Source organism: Solanum verrucosum, unplaced genomic scaffold, assembly GCF_900185275.1.
Source record: "Solanum verrucosum unplaced genomic scaffold, falcon-dt-bn FXZP01000222.1, whole genome shotgun sequence".
In the NCBI taxonomy this organism is placed as follows: domain Eukaryota; kingdom Viridiplantae; phylum Streptophyta; class Magnoliopsida; order Solanales; family Solanaceae; genus Solanum; species Solanum verrucosum.
In genome coordinates this window covers 37,945-58,482 of record NW_026020027.1, presented here as the reverse complement: position 1 = coordinate 58,482, position 20,538 = coordinate 37,945, and the positions used below count along the sequence as shown (strand labels likewise).

Below are 20,538 nucleotides of genomic sequence, written 5' to 3'. Positions count from 1 at the left end.
TGATTTACAATAAGCTGTGAAATTGGTAGCAAAGGTGCTAGGACGGATGGGTGCAAAGCTAAGTGAGGAATGTCACCATTTTACTACTAAATTTTAATGATAGATAGAAAATGTGGGAAAGGGGTACAGGGACGACAAATGTACAAAATCAAAAACTACGTGACATATGTGAATTAAATGTAGGTCCATTATAAACAATCATTAACACAACCTCCAATCTCGTTTGGCAAGGAGAATTCACTTGAACAAGACGAGATTGATCGATATATATCAAGAAACCTAGTTCACAAAAACAAAAACTAGACCAAGAAATGTAATTCACAAAAACAAAAACTACGATATGTGAGTGAAATGTAGGCCCATTATGAACAATCAATAACACAACCTCCAATATCACTTGGCTAGGGGCTACATCCAGAAATGTAATTCACAATACAAATAGTTAAGAAAAAATATCTTTTCCTGCCCAAGCAAATCGATTATTCAATTTCCTAGCTTTATTCCTGAACTTTGGATAAACAAAATTCCTCTGTATAAATGATCTGTAAACATTAGCTAATTGAGAGCTTGTATGGTCCCAAAAACAAACTGGGCATTATACAAAAAAATGTATCTTCGTTTGTCTTTTTAGTTAGAAATCTGCTTCTATCACTATTATCAGACCTTGAAGCCTTCAGCTCGAAGACATTTACGATGAGCTTCAATCCATTTCTCACAAGCAGATTCACCGTGCTCCACAATACATTCATCCCTCAGATTCTTAGTTTCAGGGCAAGCGCAGCAAATCTTCTTCTTTGGCTTTGAATCGGGCATTGTAGATGCGGCTGACTTCTGATCTTTTGGAAGTTTCGACAAGGAAATGGTTGTGGATGTATTCTCTATCGGCAGTCCACCCATCGTCAAAGATTACTGGAGGAGTAAGAAATAACGATCAACAACGGCTATCTGAAGGACACTTGAGCACTGAAATACACACTAATATAAGAAAAACCAACAGATAGTCTGTTCGGCTGAACTTCTAAAATCTGCTTATTTTGAAAAGAGTTTTTTGTTAAGTGTTTTTCGAGAAAGTACTCCTGGAGAGTAGTAGTTTGTGTTTGACTAGTCAGTTTTATAAACATTTTTGCCAATATTAGAGTAACAATCTGTGTTTGGCCAAGGTTCCAAAAGTGCTTCAGGGACACCCAACTCTCTAAAATAAGCATTTTTTTTAAAAAAACAATAAGCACTTTTAGCTTCCCAAAAACTTGATCAAACAAACTAGAAAGGACCAAAATAAATGTATAAGAAATGCATTTTCAAATTCAACTCATCAAAACTTCCAGAAGAGGAGAAGAAACCCAAAAGGGTGTCTATCGAAAACATTGATAGGACGTCAAATTTACAATTTCATCAATCAAATAATCTATTATGGAGTCCACAAAAAAGTGTTACTGTACCACCTTCACATGAAGTAATCAAAAGCTGATTAAACATGAGCAATCGAGCACAGCTAGTGCTGACGGAGTCCTTTTTTAAATGCTTAACCACAATTCTTAAGAAAATAAGTGGAGAAAGATATTGCAAGTATTAGGATTTCCTTTTTTTCCACATCACTTCTATGTCAAACAACATGCACTTGTTATTAAAAGAAATCCTCAATATTTACACTACTAAAACAATTTCAAAACATATAGAGCTTCCAAAAACAGAATCTCTTTTTCTATCCCATGCCCCCCCCCCCTCCCTATGCTTTTTCGGTACCCTTTTCCAGCTCATATTACAACAAAAAGACTCTTAAGTGTGCATATGTTTTTTAGAACCTTTAAAATATGAGTTCATCAGTTTACCCAAATGATAATTATATTATCCTAGGAAAAAGAGCTTTCTCATGGGGAGGCTAAAAGATAAGAGAGACAAGCTTTCTCCTGGGGAAAAAATCTCTGAGGACTATCAGAGTAAAGATTAATCTACCTGCACCCCTCTTCCCCTGACCAGGCAAAAACTCTCCCCATAACACCCCCACCCCAACTACCAAAAAGAGCTTTTCCATTCACTTTTTTTCATCTTCTATTTAACCAAATGAATACTAATCTTCTCACAACATAAGTTCTTTCATACTAACATATTTCTCCAACAAAGATGTAATCTCAAACACATTCGCAAGAGGCACAAATGATGTCGTTGATGACATTACAATGTCGTGCTACATTCTACCTCAAAGAGCGTTGTCTATTTGGACGTTTAACAATTAAGCAATAGTATGCCAAGTGTCAACTAAATTACTAACCATTCCACATGACGTGTCAGACAATATACATAATGAAATAGAAAAGGTGAAGTGAAAATTATTCAACAAAAGAAGTGTGTATTCAGTGATAGTTTGTGAGATTCTCTAACTTTAGGAACTATGCCACTTTACAATGCAAATTTCCTAATAAGGTCTACTTCAATCAATCAACTACTTCTAAAACCCAAACGGGTATTGTCAGCTATATGAATCTTCTATATCACTTCTGCTCTTCCATTATTGTCTCCAAAAACAAATTATAAGTTCTCCGAAACTAGATGTTCCTTAAATTAGAGTCCCCTTCAATCCATCACTTTTGTGAGGGAAAACACATATGGAGAAGTCATAATTGTTTGGATAACAAACTATTCACATAGACATTTCTATACTACAATTAAGAAGGATAAAAAACATCTTTACTTAGGAGGATAATTCGAATTTAAAAATGCTTAAAATGATGAACAGCAGGTGTTCATTGTCCGTAATTCAGCAAATAGTGCTTCTGTCTAATTTCCTTATCACAAAACATGGATCAAAATTCAGAACGTGATGGAAAAAGAATCAACCATTTGGAAGAAACAAAAGAGAATACACTTCTTTGTTTTTTTAATAATAGCGTTATCTGGTCTAGTTTGCGTGCACCTCAACTAATTCCATGAGGTACCTGCTACCTCCCCCTAGCAAAAGTATCGAGTAACTCCATCCACCAAGGGCTGAACAAATATAATGAAATCACCTAATGTTTATTGCCTCAAGTGGGATTTAAACCTGAGACCTCATGATTTTCGATCCACTTCCTTAACTATTAGGCACCCTTGGGTGAAAAAAGATAATATGTTTCTATAAATTAAGAGTAAAAAAAGATTCTATTGAGCTGGTATTCTGTGTGATAAGAATATGCAATCAATATTTAAAGATAAGTTTTATAGAGTGGTGGTTAGACGGACTATGTTATGTGGGAAAGAGTGTTGGTCAGTCAAAAACTCTCATGTCTGGAAGATGAGAGTAGAATTGATGAGGATGCTGATATGGATGTGTGAGCATACAAGGAGAGATGAGATTAGGAATCAAGATATTCGGGCCAAGGTTGGAGTGGCCCCGTGGAGGATAAGATACGAGAAGTAAGGTTGAGATGATTCAAGCTTGTAAAAAAGAGAAGTGTGGATGTGCCGGTAAGAAAGCACGAGAGGTTGGCCGGTCGAAGGCTTGAGGACGGGTAGAATTAGGCCTAAGAAGTATTGGGATGAGGTCTTAGGCAGGACATGACGTAGCTTCAGCACATCGAGGATATAACCCTTGATAGGAGGGTGTGAAGGTCGACAATAAGGATAAAATGTTAGTAGGTAGTCGAGTGTTCGTTTTCCTATTCCCTAGTGTATTAGTATTAGTCTTGTATTTTCGTATTCTAAGATTTCTATTACAATCTGTTGATTTCTTAGCCTCGATTACTGTATTCTCTTGTTTTTGTTCTAGCTTGTTGCTACTGTTGTCTTTTCGTCTTTTCATCTGTTTTGAGCTGAGGTTCTATCGGAAACATCTTCTCTACCTTTTCAAGGTAATTTTTCAAGGTATGGATAAGGTCTTTGTACACACTACCCTTCTTAGACCCCACTTGTGGGATTACACAGAGTTTGTTGTTGTTGCCCCGGCGACAAAAATTACCTCCAACAGCCCTAGTGGTTAGTTCAATTAGCAAAGGTCGATGGACTTGTGTCTTAGGCAACAAGTTCAAGCCCTCGACCAAGTGAACTAAATCCACTATTTAAATAGAGTATGCTAAGAGGGGCGAACTCATCATCTTCTGAGTTTCGGAGATTACGATTAGCTCAAAGTACTAGTAAATTTCACGGTCATTAAGGTCTGCGTACACTCTACCCTCCACAGATCGCACCTGTGGGTTTATTGTTGTATTACACAATGGATCAATTGATTTCAAATTCCATCTCCGCTACTAGGCATATATTTCTGACTTTGTTTCATCGAAAAAATAAGTAATCAAAACGCTTAGGGTTCTAAAATCAAAGTGACGGAGCACACAAAAACACAAATTCAAGGGTTTAATTGAGTTATCGGAGTAAAAAAATCCCGAAAAAAAACTGATTAATTCAAAAATTGTCAATCATCGATACTTCAAACTTCGAATGAAATAGTATGAAGATATACGGCTTACCTGTTTTGCTCCGTAGTTCTTCGCCGGCGTTCGGTTGATTGCAGACGGCGATGTATCTGTTGACGAATCTAACTTGGTAGGTTTATTAAGAAAGGAAAAAAGGTTAAGTTCTCCCACTACTTTTGGTTTACAAATGTGCCAAACATCTCCCTTTTTTGCTTTTCCTTTTTAGTTTTTATTTTATTTTATTTTTCATTCGGTGTTTGATATTTTTTTTGTGATCCGATTAATTTGAATTTTATATAAATCAAAATCTGGACTTGATAGGTAGACGTGATTATTAGCTCGTCTAGTCCTGAGGATATGAGGTTGAGAATATCTCAATGGTCGGTCAGACTAAGCTTAAAAGGATAAAAGCATACTTTGAGTAATGAAAGAAAACGATATAATTTATCTAAACATTATACTCATTAAACAGTACAATACAATATAACACATATTACAAAATGATACATAACAATCATCCAAACAAAAAGTAAAGATAAGTTTATTCAAAAACTTAAATTCAAGATCGTCTCTAATTAAAAATGAATGAATATCTACCGCTCATATTACTTTTAATATTTTTTGCTTTCCATTTTGACATGCTCCCCTTGGGTACATGTCACTTCTATTACAAGGAATTCAACTTCCAATCCCAAATTAACATGCAATTAAACATGAGGTGGGTTGAAGTTAGCATCAAAGGCTGCAAATTGATCACCTTATTATATGATATTGTAATTTATTTTTTAAGAGATAAAGCATTAAAAATACTCTAAATTTGACGTGAATTATTATTTTAGTTCCTCAATTATTGACCACCTTAAAAATACCTATCTACTTGATTAAGAAATTTAAAAAACACTCCTCTTATATATGCCACAAGTCATTCACCTATGCATATATGTAAAAAAAATTATTGATACGATATACACATAGATATATATAGTAAAGAAAAAAGTATTTAAACACTCCTCTTTGATGTTGAAATTTCTTGGAGTAATTTTATGTCGGCAGAATTAAAGAAAAGAAAAGTAATTTTATGATGTTGAAATTCTAATTTTGACAAAAGTTTCCACAAGTTGGACATAATAAATTTGAACATATCATTTTTTTTCTTTCACTACCATACAATTTTGTCAAATTATTAGTTTAAATACTTTTTCTTTAACTATATATATCTATCTATGTGTACACTGTATCCATAGAAAATTTCACATATATGCATAGGTGAATGACAAGTGGCATAAGAGGAGTATTTTTTAAATTACTTAATAAGTAGATAGATATTTTTTAGATTAACAATAATTGAAAGATTAAAATAATAATTCACGCCAAGTTTAGAATATTTTCAATGTTTTTCTAGCATGTTGCTGAAGTTGCACTCATGTTGATTCAAACATCACAAACATCACTATCATAAAAATTGCACGCATGTTGATTCAAACACCATTATCATAAAAGTATATCCTAATATGTCACTACCTTACATACCATTCTTACCTACCTTACCTGGTTTATCTGATAGTCAAAAGAAATTCAATATCTAATATATATATATAAATAATATAATTTTTTATCGAATAAAATTCGAATCTATCTGGCTATGGGGTGTGGGGTTGGTTATTCAGTTTTTTTTTTGTGGCCAGAAAAAAGTGTAAGCTTACACTAAAAACAACATTATTGTAGGAAGAATCTATGAAGTGAGATAGACAATGTAACTTCATTTGTTCTTTTCAAAAAAGACTAAGCATACCAACAATAACTATACTATTTGCAAATGACATACTTCAAATTTTGGAAGATCTAATGATAGAAAATAATACTAGAGATAGGACTATTATCAATGGCGAAGTTAAATTTTTTGTTAACGATGTTTAAAATTTTAATATATTTATCTCAAAAAAGAAGTTGTCAACCTATATATACAATATCATTTTCTGATAAAAAGTACATTCAAGTGACCATCCATAGAACAATGCAACTATAAACTATCACCGATAAACATTAAGCATGAAGATGAAGTCAAATATAATGAAAAAGACTTGTTAACATTCGAGAATCTTATCATCTGTTAGGTGGGCCAATGGATCAACCAAATTGAGCTAAAAAGGGGACCAACAAAAGATACCCCATGTTGAGTTCAAGTGGAAAAGTCGAGGGGACTTTTTAACTTGGGACATTGGTCGTTTGTGTTTTGTGGATTAAATTTGATGACAATTATTCACTCTGTGTCCTTTTAGAGTTGAGTGATCTTCAAAGCATCCTCAATTCATTTTTTCTAGCGCTCCTTAATTAGATCCATAACTGATATTGCTTATATAAGAGTAACAAGAGAACTAAAAAATATAATAAAATTATCAACTAAAAAAGACTAAGTCAAGCTGATATTAACCAAACAAATACCTTCCTTCGCTATGCAAAGATATTTCAGTAGAGAAAGGTAGAAGGACAAGATCGTTATTGATAAATAATAAAAAAAGGACTCTAAAGATGCCCTAGGGTTGAGTTCTAGGGGTAAAAGTTGAGAAACTTGTGATTCATGTCACATATTTGAGTTTGCTCGATACTATCAGAACCTAATATTAAAGTGAAGAAAAATAGTTATAGCAAACCCATTATTCTCGAGTTTCAAAAGCTATGATTGATCTAGGAAGTTGGTCCTAAAAAAATAAAAGTAGAGGGACCCAACTAAAGATTCTGACTCATGAGGATTGAGTCATAGGCTCTGTATTAATCAAAGCCCACTAGCATTGAATATTCATAAAGCAGGTTAATTAAGTCTTATATTATTGACAATGTATCATATATTAAGACAAAAGTGATCAATCACACATTTTCAAATCAGAAATAATGCAACTTTATAGAAAAGAAAAGGCAACTTGATGGACAAAGCATCCTCTATTAATAGGATTTGATGAAAAAACCGCATCTCAAGAAAGAATGCGATGTAGACATCCTACCTTAATGCAACCATAAATGACTACTTTTATAGTTTGAACCCATAACCTATAGATTACACGAAGAGAACTTTATTGTTGCTTCAAAGCTCCACATCGAGTCTTGCAGTATAGAAAGTTAGAATACCAAACAAAAGCCAACATCAGGAGATCACAAACACATCTCATTCTATCAACAGAAACTTACACAAGTAAATGAAGCACTTTACAAGAATTGTCCACAATAAAAGAAAAGGAAGAAAGTACTATACAAGATTAAAGCAAAGAAGCACAATCTGGTTGTGTTTCAAAACCTAACTTCTTGCAAAGTAGCTAACTATAACTCAAGTAAAAACAACCCGATTTCAGACACCAAACTTTCAGATTCTTTAGCCAAATCCAACTAGTTCGGAATTGCGATGTAGTTGATTGATACTTGAACAAAGACAGTTTTTTTTCATCTAAACATCTAAATATGGACTCAAATGTGTGTCCCTTCAAGGCATGAAAATGGCAACCACAAGATCCATTTATGAAACAAAGACTAATGATATGTTTCTTTTGATTTGTTCGTGCCATCCTTTAGCAATGACCATGCTGATCTTCTCTGTATCGTTCAAATTTCAACATCGACTAATCATACTTCTCTCTTCAAGAATGCACAAGAAAGAAAACCCAAGAAAGTCCTAAAACAATGTCAGCAACAACAACAAGATCCATATATGAAACAAAGGAAGTAAGGCAACATAGACTAATCACACTTTTCTCTGATTTGTTTGTGTCATCCTTGAACAAGGGTGATGCTAATCTTCTCTGTATCATCCCTCGAAGGGACGAACGAAGACTAATCATACTTCTCTCTCCAAGAATACACAAGAAAGAAAACCCAAGAAAGTCCTAAAGCAATGTCAGCAACAACCAATCTCAGCCAATCGTGTCCGAGATCCTCCTCAAGCTTCCTCTCAAAGTAAATTCTCCAAACAGCCATAGCTATATGAAGGAGGACACATCCCTTAGCAAAGAAATTGTGAAACTCTCTGTCTTTAACAAATGCCACCATGAACAAGAAAAAACCAATGGCAAATAAAAGCAGACCAGAGAATGAATCTGATGTTTGGATTATCAATTGGTCATGGGGTGTCGATCCAAAAAGCTTACTCGCACGCTCTCTTCCATGGCTAAATATAAATACCTCATTGCTATAAAACATCATCAAAGCCCCAGAAGTTAAGGCCACCATAGAATGAAGCATACACAAGAGGAAAAAACCAGATGACCCCATTTGATCTTTTTGAAACACCCAAATTATCTCCTTTTTTAACTCACCAAAGCTTCAATCTTTGTACAACAAGAAGAACAACTACGCCTCTGTTGAGTTGGTTATATGAATCCCACTTCTTGATTATACTAAATAAGAGGAAAAAACCATATGACCCTATTGATTATTTGAACCAATACCCAAAATTATCTCCTCCTTTTAGCTCACCAAAGCTTCAATCTTTATACAACAATAACAACTATGACTCAATCCCAAACAAGTTGAGGTCGCTATATGAATCCTCACTTCTTCGTTTAAGTTCATATCATACTAAATAATAGGAAAAATCCAGATGGCTTCCATTCATCACTTGAAACACCCAAATTTATCTCCTTTTTTAGCTCTCAAACGCTTCAATTCTATGCCTGGAGAATACATAAAGGGCAACATACAGATTACACTTTTGATCACTTGAACCACCCAAAATTATCTCCTTTTTAGTTTAAACTCAAAAGCTTCAAGCTTAATGAGTGGAGAATACACATATAAGAGGAAAAATCCAGATTGACCCTATTGAGGACAAACCAAAGGTTCAATTTTTCAATACATAAAGAGGACAAACTACAGATGAACCTACTGATCATTTCAAACAATACACAAAATTACCTCCTTTTTAGCTCACCAAAGGTTCAAAATTTATGAGTGGATAATACATAAGAAGGAAAAAACTAGATAACCCCTTTTGATTATTTCAAACACCCCAAAATTCTCTCTTTTTTCAGCTCATCAAAGATTCAATTTTTAGGCACAAAAACATCATCAAGATTTTCACTTCAGGTACAAAATAATGAATCACATATATCAAATCTTTGGCCACCTATTCACAAGAAATCCAGAAAACAAAACAGTGAGACTTTTTTAACCAAATGTTGAAAGAATGAGTTTTTCCTCAATTCTCAAGCACCCCATCAAACAAAATAGTAAAAAAAACTAACCAAATGTTCAAAAGAAAGAGTTTATCAACTTCATAAAACAAAATAGTGAAAAAGACTAACCAAATGTTCAAAAGAAAGATTTTTTCCTCAATTCTCAAGAACCCCATGAACCAAAACAGTGAAAAAGACTAACCAAATGTTCAAAAGAAAGATTTTTTCCTCAATTCTCACGAACCCCATCTAACAAAACAGTGAAAAAGACTAACCAAATGTTCAAAAGAAAAGATTTTTTCCTCAAAACACAAGAAACCCAGAAAATAAATTGTCCAAAAAAGGATAAATCATTAACATATATACCTGAAAAGAGATCACTCTGGGATATGAACAACAGGAAATTGGTCCATTTACAGCCCTCCAAATGTCATTTTTTAAGAATTTAAGGTAATTCTTTTTTGTGACTGATCTGGATGAAAGCCTAGACAGACAGATGGACTTCAAGATTTAGAGAGAGAAAAGAAAGCTTTGGATCCAAAAACCCAAATTCTCAAACAGCTGGAAAGTGATGGAAGGCAAGGAATATGGAAGAGATATTTCTTTCTTTTTCTTCTTCTTTTAGTTGGCTTTTAATAAAAGGGATATGGAAAAGATTTTATAGAGAGAGTGTAAAAGAAAAGAACATAAAATCCTATTACAACCAAATACTTGATTGTTACTTCCGTTGTTTCAATTACGTGCCATATTTTAGATTTTAAAGTTCAAATAAATCTATCTTTTATTGTAAATTTTTCATATATCTCTTAAATATTTTAGATTGTCAATTATTACGATTTATAGTATTTTTACGTAGTTTATAAATATATAAATTTTATTTCAAAAAAATTAAAGATTTCATGTGCAAACTCTTGATCAAACTTAAACGGTTTGACTCTCGAAAAATGAAATGTGTCACATAAATTGAGACAACAAAAATATTATTTTTTATTGTATTATATAATTAAATAAATTTGTTACTATATAATGGTAAAAGTCTTATTTTATAAAATAACTGATTTGGTATGATAACATTGCTTTTTTTGTTTTTTCATTGTAATAGAGTCGAAGTCTTTCAATGAACAACTTTTCTACCTTGGGCTCGGAGAGACAGTGATAAACACTACGTACACTTTACCCTCTTCATTATTTACTTTATAGATTTCACTAGATATGTTATTGCTATTGTTTGCTATGTACCTTATATCTCTTGTAGATTTGTATTTCAAATAATTAAAGTATGACATTATATAAAATGTACCATGTATTCAAAGGTTATATTTATTAAAATAATATAATATTTTTTAATATAATATAATAAATATGATATAATATATTATGAAATGGTACGTGAGTGTAGGGACGGTTACTAATGCTACGGATATATTTTTTTGTATTTATAAAGATAAAATCTTTGGTGTAGATTAAACGTTTTTACTATTTTTTCTGATTTTGTTCTTTTTTTGCCTTCTTTTCCTTTTTTGTTTCTTGTTGTTAATTAGTGGTGATTATGTTATGTAGTAATTAAAGGGATTAATTACACTTAATTCTTAATAAAAAAATTAATTTATTTCTCGTGAGATTTGACTAAGTACATACACCCCCATTAATTGAATTGTTCATTTTCTATCACTTTCCTTGTGAATTTTCACATATTTATATTTATAATTTAATTATCATACACGTTATGTTAAAATTATATTATTATTTCATATTTAATAATGATAAAATTCTATAAATAGTTAATACAATATATTTTTAATATGAAATAACTAAACACACATATTTTAACTAATTAAAGATTAAATATATTAATATGGTAGGGCAAAAAAATCTTGAAGTCATGGGCTTACATGATCTACTATAATAATCATGGTTTTGGATTAGGTTATTTTCAATTATTTTACTTTCTTTAAAGTGATGAAATACAATTTATTTGTAGTTATCTTAAAATTATAGGCCCCCCTCTATTCTTACACCCATGATAGAAGACAAGTTTTTTTGTTTTTTTATTTTCTACTTTTTACCCTTTTTAAGTGAGGGAAAAGTAAAGGTAAAAATCATGCACACCTATACTCACATTCAATATTTACATTAAAGTATAATCATACATAAATTATAAAGTAAAGTGAGAATATATATATAACGTAAGGGGTCATAACGTACTTTCAACAATAAATGAGAAGAAATTGAAACTTACAAATAAATCGCATTCGTTGAATGCGTTTTATGCCTTTCTTACTCAGCGATCAATTAATATTGAGTATAAAATGAAAAAATAATAATTATCTATTCTAGATATGATAAATGTAATAAATAAAAGAAATAAATATATTTTGAAAATATTGGACAAATAAAATTAAACAGAAGGGGTAATAACGTAATTTTGACAATAAATGAGAAGAGACTGAAACTCACACATAAATCGCATTCGTTGAATGCGTTTATGCCTTTCTTACTCAGCTCAATTAATGTTGAGAATAAAATTAAAATAATAATTATATTTTCTAGATAAGATTAAAGTAACAAATAAAAGAAATAAATATATTTTAAAAATAATAGAATAATAAAATTAAACAAAAGGGGTAATAACGTAATTTCAACAATAAAGGAGAAGAGACTGAAACTTACAAATAAATCGCATTCGTTGAATGCGTTTTATGCCTTTCTTACTCAGTTCAATTAATGTTGAGTATAAAATGAAAAAAATAATAATAAAATAATAATAATTATCTATTCTAGATATGATAAAAGTAATAGATAAAAGAAATAAATATATTTTAACAATATTGGATAAATAAAATTAAACAGAAGAGCTAATAACGTAATTTCAACAATAAATGAGACTGAAACTTACACATAAATTGAATTCACGGAATGCGTTTTATGTCTTTCTTACTCAACTCAATTAATGTTGATTATAAAATGGAAATAATAATTATATTTTCTAGATAGGATTAAAGTACAAATAAAAGAAATGAGTATTTTGAAAATATTAGACAAATAAAATTAAACGGAAGGGGTAATAACTTACTTTCGACAATAAATAAGAAAAGACTGAAACTTACACATAAATCGCATTCGTTGAATGTGTTTTATGCCTTTCTTACTCAGCTCAATTAATGTTGAGTATAAAATGAAAATAATAATTATATATGATAAAAGTAATAAATAAAAGAAATAAATTTATTTTAAAAATATTGGATAAATAAAATTAAAAAGAAGGGCTAATAACGTAATTTCAACAATAATTGAGACTGGAACTTACACATAAATCACATTCGCGGAATGCGTTTTATGTCTTTCTTACTCACCTCAATTAATGTTGATTATAAAATGGAAATAATAATTATATTTTCTAGATAGGATTAAAGTAACAAATGAAAGAAATAAATATATTTTAAAAATATTAGACAAATAAAATTAAACGAAAGGGGTAATAACGTAATTTCAACAATAAATGAGAGGAGACTGAAATTCACACATAAATCGCATTCTTGAATGCGTTTTATTCCTTTCTTACTCAGCTCAATTAAGTTTAAGCATAAAGAGAAAAAAATATTTATCTATTTTAGATATGATAAAAGTAATAAATATATTTTTAAAATATTGGATAAATAATATTAAACGGAAGGGGTAATAACGTAATTTCGACAACAAATGAGAAGAGACGGAAACTTACACATAAATCGTATTCGCTGAATGTGTTTTATGCCTTTCTTACTTAGCTTAATTAATGTTGAGTATAAAATGAAAGTAATAATTATATTTTCTAGATCGGATTAAAGTAACAAATAAGAGAATGAGTATATTTTAAATATATTAGACAAATAAAATTAAAAATTACTTTTCGACAATAAATGAGAAGAGACTGAAACTTACACATAAATCGCATTCGCTATGCATTTCTTACTCAGCTCAATTAATGTTGAATATAAAATGAAAAAAATAATTATCTATTCTAGATATGATAAAAGTAATAAATAAAAGAAATAAATATATTTTAAAAATATTGGATAAATAAAATTAAACAAAAGGGCTAATAATGTAATTTCAACAATAAATGAGACTGAAACTTACACATAAATCGCATTCGCTGAATGCGTTTTATGCATTTCTTACTCAACTCAATTAATGTTGATTATAAAATGGAAATAATAATTATATTTTCTAGATAGAATTAAAGTAATAAATGAAAGAAATAAATATATTTTTAAAATATTAGATAAATAAAATTAAATAGAAGGGTAATAACGTAATTTCAACAATAAATGAGAAGAGAGTGAAATTTATACATAAATCGCATTCGTTGAATGCGTTTTATGTCTTTCTTACTCAGCTCAATTAATGTTGAGTATAAAATAGAAAAAAATATGTATCTATTTTAGATATGATTAAAGTAATAAATATATATTTAAAATATTGGATAAGTAAAATTAAACGGAAGGGGTATTAACGTAATTTCGACAACAAATGAGAAGAGACTGAAACTTACACATAAATTGCATTCGATGAATGCGCTTTATGCCTTTCTTACTCAGCTCAATTAATGTTGAGTATAAAATAGAAAAAAATAATTATATTTTCTAGATCGGATTAAAGTAACAAATAAAAGAAATGAATATATTTTAATAATATTAGACAAATAAAATTAAATGGAAGGGGTAATAATGTACTTTCGACAATAAATGAGAAAAGACTGAAACTTACACATAAATCGCATTCGTTGAATGTGTTTTATCCCTTTCTTACCCAACTCAATTAATGTTGAGTATAAATGAAAAAAATAATTATCTGTTCTAGATATGATAAAAGTAATAAATAAAAGAAATAAATGTATTTTAAAAATATTGGCTAAATAAAATTTAACAGAAGGGCTAATAACTTAATTTCAACAATAAATGAGACTGAAACTTACACATAAATCGCATTCGCTAAATACATTTTATGCCTTTCTTACTCAGCTCAATTAATGTTGATTATAAAATGAAAATAATAATTATATTTTCTAGATAGGGTTAAAGTAACAAATAAAAGAAATAAATATATTTTAAAATTATTAGACAAATAAATTAAGCGGAAGGGGTAATAACATAATTTCAACAATAACTAAGAAGATACTGAAACTTACACATAAATCGCATTCGTTGAATGCGTTTTATGTTTTTCTTACTCAGCTCAATTAATGTTGATTGTAAAATTGAAATGGATCAATTATATTTTCTAGATAGGATTAAAGTAACAAATAAAATAAATAAATAAATTTTAAAAATATTAGACAAATAAAATTAAACGAAAGTAGTAATAACGTAATTTCAACAATAAATGAGAAAAGACTGAAACTTACACTTAAATCGCATTCTGAATGCTTTTTACGTCTTTCTTACTTAGATTAATTAATGTTGAGTATAAAATGAAAAAAATAATTATCTATTCTAGATATTATAAAAGTAATAAATAAAAGAAGTATATATATATAAACTAACTGTGATTTAATAAGAAAAATGTATGTTAATATGTTATATATTTATCGAATTGGTGTAAAAAAAACTTTGATGATGTAAAAGAAAAACAAATTTATGACCTAACGTCCTACCAAGGACGGAGCAAGAGTGTATTAGGACACGACTTCAACAACTGTCAAGTGTTTTGGTTCAAATTCTATATTTTATCTTTTAAAAATGATTTAAAATGGCTAGTTAGCTCTTGGATTCAAGCACCTAAGAATGATTTTTTTTTTGTTAAGAGTACTATTTGCATAATTGGAGCTTGTATTACGTGAATTCAAATAATCAGACTCTTATACAAATATCAAACATCGGATCAAAAAACAAAAAATAATAATAGTTGGCAATGCTTCTGGCGTGGGAATAAATTAATGAATGTATTATATATGTTAGCAATTGTTGGTTAACAATGGCTCTTGTGTGAATTGCCATTTCATCTAAAATAGGGAGTATGTAGTATAACATTTGTAAATCAAAACGGATTTAAGTTATTTACACTGACAGTATACACGTAATATAACTAACATTTTCCAAAAACCAAAAATTAGTACAATGGGCAATACTTATTGATTTTGATCTCTCAATGAACTTTATACTCTTTTGATCATAAAATCAAGGAAAAGTATGTAACATCCGATAAAATTGGAACGATACAGGAAAAAAAGTCTACTTACATTGATTCTGACTAGCTGTATCAACTAATCTATCGATGAGACGTCGTAGCCTTTGAGCTCCTGGCCCGGGTCTAAGCTTTTTCGGGTTCCCAACTTTTGAACAAGGTGGATTTCCCGCGCACCAACCACCCAGGGTGAAGCTACCATTCCCCCTGTGTAGAAACTCTTGATCAATCTTGTCCATAACCAGATCATCATTCTTGAATTTTCGCGCAAATGCAGCGCCACTTGCTATCATTTGTCCAATGTCATTGAGTGATAGAATGTGTGGATGTTGTTTTGGAGGAACATCCCAAGAGATATAGTGTAAGTCATGGTTAATAACAGTTGATGAAAACTCAGGGGCATTGCATATAACAGTTTGAAAATAGCCTTCTGGAGAGGACACGAAATTCGAGTAGTACATAAGTAGAGTCCTTGGAAGATTATCCCAACCCCATATGCAATACTCTATAAACGCGCGTGACAACACCGTCCAAGCTGAGCCTGTAACAAAATTTGTCACGTGGTCAGTGAGGATTCATATAGCCGATCCCAGACATTGTTGTTGTTGTTGCTTATAGTTGTTCAGACAGAATGTTGCAGATCTAGGCTGGAGCTACAGAACTTCTTATAGGTTCGGTAGAACCTAATAACTTTGGCCTATGTTGCCCGGATACTCCAAAAGTAGTGCGATTTTGAAGAATCCGTTATGAGTGTGGAAACATTTTTGGAGAGTCGGAGCAACATATGCTTTGGCTAGACCATGCATTTGTGTTTATGAAAATCTGCTTAATATGTATAAATAATTTATCCAGAACCAGTAAACCGCCTATTCTAGAATCCAGAATCCATAAACTCAAATCCTAACTCTATCTCCGACCATATCATATAGTTCATATTCTAACAAAGTCATTTCCATATATACATTAGATTGGTAAATTTGCATTTGTATGGCGTAAGATGTTCAAGAAGGCTAAAAGTATTCAGATTTAACTGTTAAAATCTTACCAGTAAAGAGTTTAAAGGCTGTGGGAAGAGTTCTCCTTGGTGCAACCCAAAATATATCAGACTTAGTATTCTGATACAGTCCGGGGTCTATGATAAGCGGCATTGCCCTTTCCGACCTGCAATAGGATTAATCGAGTAACATTAAAGTTAACGAATGAACTACAAATACAGACAAAGAACAAGTCAAGGAACTCGGTGAACTTATAGGAGAACATACTCTTTCCATCTCAACCGGCTTGTGTGTTCAATGAAGTTTAAGTCGCGTTTTAATTGAGAAAACGCGTAGAGAAGATCTGTAAAGCAATAGAATAAATCACATTTCACCTTCAAGTAAAGAAAACAGAAGAATAAATTGTCAGAACATACTATTTCTAGCTATGTTACTCGGATTCTTCAAAAATGTCGACAATAGTGTGTCAGATCCCCCAAAAGTAGTACATTCTTGGAGGATCCGACACAGGTTTGACAACATTTTGAAGAGTACGAGCAACATAAATTTCTAGTATGAGAGTTGAGAACTAACCATCTTGAGTTAGCAGGGGATAGTCAGAAGCACTCAGGTTAATAAACCAATCCCAATCCGTATACTTCTTCAAGAGAATAGAGGCGGCGTGTAGAGTGTTAGAGACCATGGTCGGACCCCGGTATGTCACTATGTTTGCTTTCGTAATCATGTGCACGTTTCCAATCTTGGCGAAAACAGGTTCGTTTGCAATTCTTGAAGCAAGCTCTAGTCTCTCCTCTGCTGCTGATTTTAAGTCCAGATGAACAATGTAGTAATTCCACGGATGATATATCGATTTCAACGTTCTCCAAAGCTGATCTAGTTCACCTTTTGATCCAGATATCAAATAAGCAAAACGCGGAGCAGGAGGAGGAGGAGGTGGTGGAGGAGGTGAAGGAGGAGGAGGCGGACTTGGAGCTTGCTGAACTTTTACTTCATCAATATACGGGCTAGTTTGATTCTCCATAACACAAGATGGGAAAATTGAGAAGACTGAATTGATCGTATGCAACGAGGAAATGAGGCCCAAGTCGAAGGAGGTTACAAGAAGGAAAATAAACACAAGTGAGCTTATAATAAGAGGAAACATCCATCTTTTCTCCACGTTCAACGACCTCATCGCTGGACCTTATCATGTAAGCTGACAAATGAATCTCTTTTCCCCTCTCTAAAGTCTACAACAAACAAAAACCGGAGAGGCAAGGTCCGAACCTACCTAAAAAAAGATTCAACAGATTTATAGTCTGCTACTTTTGACCACTCGCTCCCTTCAGTATATCCCTGAAGGAACGATTGACAATAGGTGGATGATCCGCCTCCGTGATCTCAACACAGGAAGTGGAATCCAACGGTTTATCAACGATTCGTTCACTCTGCCTTACTAGCTTCCTTCACTACCACTCAACTCTCATTTACTAGGCAATCGTGAACTAAAAGGACCCTCGAGCCCCTCGAACCAAAAGAATTGCCTTCTTCAAAATGATCCCCTTATCTTATACATCTCTGCATATTCTGTTGAAATCAAAAGCAACCAAATCAAAGGTCAACATCAACAATTGTTTAAACTAAAATGGTGAAAGAAAATTTCTCAATAAACCCTTAAACTGTTCATGAGCTAAAAGTTGGTAGAAAGACAAAACAAAACTCTTGCAATTGTAAACATTGGAGGAGCCAGGATATTCACTAACGGAATTCAATATATAAAAAAGTAAATGCACAAAGAAGCCAAGGGGATTCAACATATAGTATTTATACATACATAAAGATAAACATATTTAACCTAAGATCTAATTACGGACTGGAAGCGAAAATACCGTAAAAATGGCTTCTTTCTTCGAGGACTCTTTTGTAATAGCTTGATGAGCCGAACCAACAAGAGATATTACGTTCTACCCTCTGCTTCGAGCCCGGCCGAGAGTGAGTTTCCCGATAGTCTCTTCCTTCCTAGAAAAAGAAACTCTAACTATCAAACCCGTCCCGTCTCCTTACTCGAGATATCTGAGATAGCTCCGTAAACTAATAACTTATAATAGACGAGCCCATTATCCTTATGTTCCGAACTTGCTTCTTGGTACAAGGGGAGGGGCGAAGAATTCTAGTTATAGTTCTTCTTCTACCTAATCTTTAGTACCGCTTTGAGATTGAATCTTTAGAACCATGTGCCTAAGAGGGCGAGGACCTTTATGGCTGTGTAGTTTTTCGACGAAGATGTGTCAATTGACTCCCCTTCGGCTAAGGTGGAAACACTCTAACGCTCAACTATACTATACTGCAAGAATCTCTCATCCAAGGGTACGGTGTGGCTAATGGTCAATGAAGTATGGTTTAAGTACCATAAGCTACAAAATTACTCGATATCTGTGCTGGTGGGAGATACCCTGAGGTATAGGGTGTTGAATTAGTCGACATGCTTGCAAGCTTTCCCAGACACCACAGTTAACAAGAATTTATTCAACTATATTATATTCCAATGGTGGACATCCAAATAATTTATTTATTTTTATATTTATATAAAAAATAAACATAAGTAAACATCCAAATGAATCTTTTTAGCAGAATAATGCCAGAAATGTAAACATCAGGACTGCATTATCAAACAAATAAAAACATAGGCCAATATTATTGTCCTAAGCTAATAAATTAAACAAATTCAGATTTGCAATTTTTCTAAAACCCCAAAAGGGGCAGGAAAAAAAATAAATCTAATATAATAATTCCAGAAAAAAAAAAAAAACTAAATACATAAAATCATATATACACATAATTTTCATATAATTCGAGTTCGAGTTATCCCCATTACTGTTTATATCCTGGATCTGCCTCTATGTTATAAAAAAAACACGTAAAATGTACAATACATAGAGAGAAAAAAAATCAAATTTACATAACATTTGACAGAAATAAAATTGAAAAAAAATACCTTTATATTGGAAAATGAAATGATGAATGAAATTGTTGTGAAAGAGAAGAAGATCCCACTTCAGTTTGGTGTTTTTCTTTGAGTTATTTTCTGTTAACTGATTTCCGGGAAAACATAATAACAATTTATGTATATTTTATATAATTCATGCATAATTAATATGATTTGTAAATTAAGGGTGTGGTCGGTATAGACAAAAATAAGTGAATTTCTTACGTATTTTTTTGTTTTTGTTTTCGGTATGTAAGAAAAAAGTGTTATCATCAAAACATTAATATATAATCCAGAGAAAAAACTATGGGAGGTGGGGGTGGGGTAGGTGGTGTGGAGTGGTGGGGTGGGGTGGTAGGGACTATAGGAGTGAGGCTGTGAGGGTGAAGATTGATGAGGTGGGGAGGACACAATCAAATCAAATGCGGAATGTCACTTGTAGAATTTATTTTTCCTACTTCCATGGGGATATTAGAAAACTCGGTCATTCTCTAGTAACATTTTAAGTTATTCATTTTTCTTTAGTTTTGTTAGTGTAGTTTCAATGTTTTGACATTTGCTTATAAATATGTCACCTATATCACACCCCTTTTGTATAATAAGAAAGATTGTTTCGTACTTACTAGAGTCATACATGTTTATGATAATCATTCTCAATAATAATATTTTACTATAACAATTTGACTTTTTCATTTTGCAAATGAACTTTTCTACAATACCACCTCACTATACATGTCAAAAAAATCCAATGCCATTACATTAACTGACATATTGCACTAAATTGCTATCTTGTTGTACTTTTGTTAAATTCTTCAAATGCCCAACACGCATTTGGCGATATCTTTCAAGAATTTGAGCAACGGCTGAAC

General features: G+C 31.8%; 3 protein-coding genes and 2 non-coding genes across 5 annotated transcripts; all 5 read right to left on the bottom strand.

Annotated features, from left to right (window-relative positions):
• Positions 1–458: 458 nt before the first annotated feature.
• Positions 459–4,621, bottom strand: LOC125821169 (cytochrome c oxidase copper chaperone 1-like). The gene is made up of 2 exons (XM_049500581.1): positions 4,440–4,621; positions 459–909 (listed from the first exon to the last, which is right to left on the bottom strand). The coding sequence occupies exon 2, from the start codon at positions 895–897 to the stop codon at positions 658–660; it is 240 nt and encodes a 79-aa protein (XP_049356538.1). The 5' UTR covers positions 898–909; positions 4,440–4,621; the 3' UTR covers positions 459–657.
• Positions 4,622–7,548: 2,927 nt separating this feature from the next.
• Positions 7,549–8,730, bottom strand: LOC125821183 (uncharacterized). Its single transcript, XM_049500594.1, has one exon. The coding sequence runs from the start codon at positions 8,640–8,642 to the stop codon at positions 8,205–8,207; it is 438 nt and encodes a 145-aa protein (XP_049356551.1). The 5' UTR covers positions 8,643–8,730; the 3' UTR covers positions 7,549–8,204.
• On the bottom strand, positions 7,904–8,008 carry LOC125821353 (U6 spliceosomal RNA). The gene has a single exon (XR_007442586.1). It is a non-coding gene; the product is annotated as a U6 spliceosomal RNA (small nuclear RNA).
• Positions 8,111–8,210, bottom strand: LOC125821354 (U6 spliceosomal RNA). The gene has a single exon (XR_007442587.1). It is a non-coding gene; the product is annotated as a U6 spliceosomal RNA (small nuclear RNA).
• A 7,026-nt stretch (positions 8,731–15,756) lies between the features above and the next one.
• LOC125821177 (beta-glucuronosyltransferase GlcAT14A-like) lies at positions 15,757–18,255 on the bottom strand. The gene is made up of 4 exons (XM_049500589.1): positions 17,278–18,255; positions 16,972–17,047; positions 16,755–16,870; positions 15,757–16,250 (listed from the first exon to the last, which is right to left on the bottom strand). The coding sequence occupies exons 1-4, from the start codon at positions 17,876–17,878 to the stop codon at positions 15,757–15,759; spliced, it is 1,287 nt and encodes a 428-aa protein (XP_049356546.1). The 5' UTR covers positions 17,879–18,255.
• Positions 18,256–20,538: the final 2,283 nt, after the last annotated feature.